General features: G+C 55.1%; 2 protein-coding genes across 5 annotated transcripts in view; one reads left to right on the top strand and one right to left on the bottom strand.

Moving 5' to 3' along the window:
* Positions 1–1,341: 1,341 nt before the first annotated feature.
* LOC112532497 lies at positions 1,342–4,166 on the bottom strand. Its single transcript, XM_025151073.3, has 2 exons — positions 2,970–4,166; positions 1,342–2,891 (listed from the first exon to the last, which is right to left on the bottom strand). Exons 1-2 carry the CDS (start codon positions 3,196–3,198, stop codon positions 2,452–2,454), a joined length of 669 nt encoding a protein of 222 aa, XP_025006841.2. The 5' UTR covers positions 3,199–4,166; the 3' UTR covers positions 1,342–2,451.
* The window catches only part of NKX2-1 (NK2 homeobox 1), a 7,316-nt gene continuing 6,415 nt past the window's right edge, over positions 3,990–4,890 (top strand). For 2 of the 4 annotated variants that reach the window (XM_025150546.3, NM_204616.2), the window contains exon 1: positions 3,990–4,163. Coding sequence is in view for 1 of the 4 variants with exons in the window: in NM_204616.2 (NP_989947.2) it covers positions 4,111–4,163 (53 nt within the window). In the remaining 3 variants the exon portion in view is untranslated. The other 2 variants (XM_015287274.4, XM_046941363.1) reach the window with 1 other exon arrangement.

Here is a 4,890-nt window from a genome sequence, read left to right as displayed (position 1 = left end):
GAAAGTATCTAGGCTTTTTCAGCATAAACATTTCTACACTGAAAATGTAACTTGAATCTAACTCTATGGTTAGCTATTTTTGAATACGTATAATGTGTGCTTTCATTTACAACGGGGCAAAGATTAGTGAAATTTTTAACTTCATTATGTCTATAATCCAAAGTAATTTAGAAGATAGTCCTACTACACAGAGACTCTTCTGCTCTAGAATGCTAATAATGACCAGCGTCTGGGGAAACAGAAAACAAAGCTGCTAGCAAAGACTTCTTTTAACACATGTTTTGGGATTTTTGTATGAATAGAAAGTACTATTCTAATTCAAAGGTAAAATATTTCTGGACTTTCAGAATGTTCTGGGGTGCATTTTTTAGGCCACAATACAAATAGACTTTGCTTTGGTCTCTAACACATGGCCCTTCAACCCAGCTGAACCTCGAGCTTAATTCCATTCCTTTCTTCCTGTTTACTGACTCCAGAAAGAAAGCTCCTGCAAGGTTGTTATTTGAAACATCTTCATCAGAACTCAGTTGTGAGTGGAACCCTGCTGCCAACCTCACAGTACTATGGGACACAGAGTCCAACTCTGTGGACTATCAATATGGGAAATGAGATTGTTACCAGGGGCAACAGGGAGGTGGTGCTGAAGGGAATGAATCAAATACAGCCTTCTTTGAAAGGTGCAGTACTGTAGGGTAGTCCAGAACTGCTGAAGGGGTCTGACCTAAGCTGATTTGGCCACCAGGATGTTCTGTCTGACTCCAGTGTCTCAGAAGTGAAGAGAGCTGTTGTTAAGTCCTGTGGAATGGGTCTCATGGGATGAACAGAGCTTCCCTGCCATGCATATGTCTCACTGTATAAGGAAGGCCTGAGACCCTGCTTACAGCAGGAAACAGTTTCAAAGGTGGTATCCAGGAACAGAGCTAGCTCAAGCTAGCAGCTGAACTGAACTCTTTCCTGGCAAGATGAATGCACCTGTTACATCAGTGCTCTGGGCCATATATGTGTCAGTAGCTGGTTAGTAAAACTCAGGCCTGGAAGCAATGCTTCAGCATGTGTAGCTTCATTACTGAATTTGGTAGCAGGACCGATAAAGTTCATTGCTGGGTCTCACTACAGATGGCTTCCTTTGTGCTGCAGCTCTTTAGACCAGTTCTTAACTAGACCTAACAGTTGTAGTAGGCATACTGCAGGCGTGATCTTCCCAGGATACTCTGGTTCCCATGAAGTGAAAAGGAAACTCCTGAAACATTCCTAGAATTGCCCTTGGGCTTCTGAAATGACCATCTTTCCCTAGCAAGCCTCCTGTAACTGCTATTCCAGAAAGAAAATAAGAAAATCAAGGCAGTCTGAGTTGTAGTTTATTTAAAACTCAAGTGTAACATTGATTTTAAGGCTGATGTGAGAAGTAAAACCAGCTGCCTTTTACAGCAAGCAGTTTGGTCAGTCCAACCTTAGCAGAGCTCAGCTCACTGACCCATCACAGCTCTACCTTTGAGCCCCTCAGCTGCAATGGCATGGCAGATTCACTTTCTGCACTCAAAGAACATGGGGCAAACAGGCTGTACCAACATGGGCAATCAGGCTGTAGCTACATGAAGCATCGAGGCTGTACCAGCATAGAGCAACCAGGCTGTCTCCATAGGGAGGGAGAGGAGCACAGCTCATAGACCACAGGCTCAAGTGTGTGAAGCAGATGGGGAAGAGGAATTCACAACAGTCAGTTTCTGAGTGAGTATCTTCTGTATATGCAGAACCAGGATCTGGACTTGGAGATCCTTATGGGTCTCTTCCAATCTGGGATACTCCATGATTCTGTGAATTGGTAGGAGCACAACTTGGAACTGTTTGTGCTACTCAAAGGGAACACCTGGAGCAGGCGCAAAGAATCCAACAGCTCCTCTTGTCCCAGACTGATTGCAGATAGATACTTTCTGGGAGAGGGAGAAGAGCCCTGCTCAGACGCCATGTTACCTCTGTGGGTGGGTGTTGGAGAGGAGCTGCAGCAGCATGGAAGAAGCAAGTCCTTTCCTCTAGATCTGGAGCAACACATAACAAATAAGGCCCAATATTCACGTAATGACAACAGTCTCCTGCGAGGACGACTGAGCAACCCCCCCACCCCCATCCCGTTTCTTTCTTTCGATTGTCTCGGCCCGTTGTCTCTATGGGATATTTCAGCAACAGAAGTCGACAGGGCAGGTGAGCGGAGGAACTCCGGCCCCAGCCAGGACTGCGCTTCCCGCGGTGGCCATCGGGGACTGCTGCGGGTCGACTCCGCCCGGAGGCCCGCGGGCTCCGGGCCGGCCCTGCGCTCCCTGGTACGGCTGGGAACCTCCCAGCGGCGGTGGAGCCCCAGCAACGGGGATGCAGTAAAATAAATAAATGAATAAATAAATATTTTAAAAAGCCGAGGCAAGGGCATAGCGAGCCAGCTGGCACCTTCCTTCCGAATTAAAGCGTCCAGGAGACCTCAGAGCAAGGCACAGACTGGAGAGCAGGGTAGGATTTGGGGGGCAATGCCTCGGCTTCTCGGAGCCACTGAGAGCCAGGGAGCTTCTGGTGGATGCGCCCGAAGGCGCTGTGCCTGCGGAGATGCGCAGGGTGGCCCTGCCCGGTACCTCGAGGCCATGGGGACGGGCAGGGGCCGCTCGCAACCCTCCTGTAACTTGCCCTCGAGTTTTGCTGCGAAAACAAAAGCAAAGCAAACAATTCCCTTCCCCCAGCCCGAAAATAAAGCTCGGGCACCACCCGGGCTGGTCGAAAGGACTCCATTGTCGTTTTTAAATGAGATATCTTTGCAACTGCTCGCCCCTCCCCGAGCCAGCGGGGAGCCGCCCGTATCCCTGGAAGCGAGAGGTAGCGGGGAACAAAAGGCAGACTCCGAAGTGACACTGGAAATAAAAGGGAGCTTTGGTTACCCCCAGGGAAAGGTCGAGGGGGAAAGGTCGCCTTCCCGCCAGCGCACGTACTCCCGGCGGGCGCGGGGCGGCGGCCCAGGTCCAGAAGCAGCCTCGGGAGTGCGGGTGAGCGCGGAGCCGCCCCTCGGAGTGGCAGCACGGGTCCAAGGGCAGTGTCCGAATTAAACTCGAGGGCGGAGGGGGGCCGCGCCGCCTCTCCGCTCCCCCGGTAGCCGGGACGCTCTTCACGCGTGGGGATTCGATTCCTCCCGCGGAGATCTGTTCCCCTCGAGCCGGGCATGGCGGCCGCACGGCACCCACCGGCGCCTGGCCGGGAGCCGCCGACGTCTCCAGAAGAGAGGGGAGGGTGCGGGCCGGGCTGGCAGGTGGCCCACCCGCGGTTCGGTTTCCTCTTGGCAATATGTGCAGGCGACAGAGCTGAGGACCAGAAATGTGAGCGCAAATATGTGCTCGTGCACAGCCGCTCCCGAAGGTATGCACCCCGCCGTGCGTGTGTGCGTATCTGGGTATATGGACACAAACACGTAACTCCTGCGTTATCTGGAGTAATACGCTGATAGCTGTATCTCAAAACCGATAAATAGATAGATCCTGGCAGGATTCTGTTTGTATGTATGTGCTGATACTAAGTACTGTCGTATGTATTTACATCTGTATGAACCGTGCTTATATTTTTAACTACGTAGCATATAACTTTTTGCAAAATGTCTCAACCACCTCCGGTGCAACTGCGTTCTGACACGGCACCAAAGATGCTTTGGGGCCGTAACGAGTCCTGCACGCCTGTACTGACAGCACTGTGGCAGTCTATAGACGTGGCAGGAATCGCACGCAGAGTGGCAATGAGGCCACCGCGCAGATTGTTGATTATAACGGTGCCGGGGCAGGTGCCAACCCACATCCCGACACGAGGCTGTCGGCGGCCCTCCGTGCCCGCAGCCACCGCCCGGGGCAGCGAAGAGGCGCCGGGCCTAGGCGTGCCACTGGGTCCGGGCACGGGGCCCCCGCCCGCCCCGGCGGCCTCGGAGCCCGGCCCTGGCACCTCACTGCTGGCCCCTCCCTGGCCCTCTCGGCCGGGAACGGCCCGGCAGAGGAAAAGCCGGGGGTCGGAGCATCGGGTCAGAAGAGTTCGGGCGCCAGCCGGGAAGTGGTTCAGGAGGGCAAAGCCTCGCGAGTGGGCCCTGCGTGCGAAATGCTCCACGCCCTGAGCAGCTGGAGGAGCAACTGGGCGTGCGCTGCGGAGGGGTGAGAATTTCCCTTTGGGGCTTTGCTTGGTTTGCTTGCTTAGATCCCTACCCCGGGGGAAGAGATTGTGACCGGTCCACCGAGGCACTCCTCGGCCTCACAAAGTGACCGGGGAAGGGTGGCTATTCCCCGAAAGGGAGTTGTCCCGCTGTGCCCCACCAACACGAGCGCTCGGCAGGCAGGACCGTGCTTCAGGCGCAGGGATGTGCCCGCTGTCACAGCCACACGGGGCCGCCCCGCGCGGCCGCTGCGGGAATGACCCCTCCGCTCCCTCCCCGGGCTCCGGGCGCGGTGTGCCGGGCACGCTCTTCCTCTGAAGGGGTGCGCCGACACGCACACGGCACCGGAGCTGGAGTCCTTCTGAGGGTCAGCCAAGAAGGAAGTACCGCAGCCAGCTCTCCCAGCGCCGCGGGGCATCTCTCCCCTTTGCAGGCTCGGGGCTTTGGGAGGGGAATTTGAATCTGGGCGCGCACGTTATTCTTCTGCTAATAACCAGCGCAGAAGGAAGAGTTTACCCCATCTCTGACCTCGCCCTTTCTAAGCTGGACTCCGTGGTCTGAGAGCACGGAGGGGGTTCGAGCCTTTCTATTACAAAGTTGCATTTGAGGAGTGCGGCGCGCGTCGCTCGGCTCCTGCCCCTCTCCTCCTCTCCTCCCGGAGCCAGCGGCCGACCCGGCTCGGGGCTGGACCCGGGACAGAGCTCTGCTCTGCGGGAGCCACGGACTCC

Source organism: Gallus gallus, chromosome 5 (genome assembly GCF_016699485.2).
Source record: "Gallus gallus isolate bGalGal1 chromosome 5, bGalGal1.mat.broiler.GRCg7b, whole genome shotgun sequence".
NCBI lineage: Eukaryota > Metazoa > Chordata > Aves > Galliformes > Phasianidae > Gallus > Gallus gallus.
The sequence above is the reverse complement of the archived record's forward strand: the minus strand, read 5'-3'. Positions and strand labels throughout refer to the sequence as shown.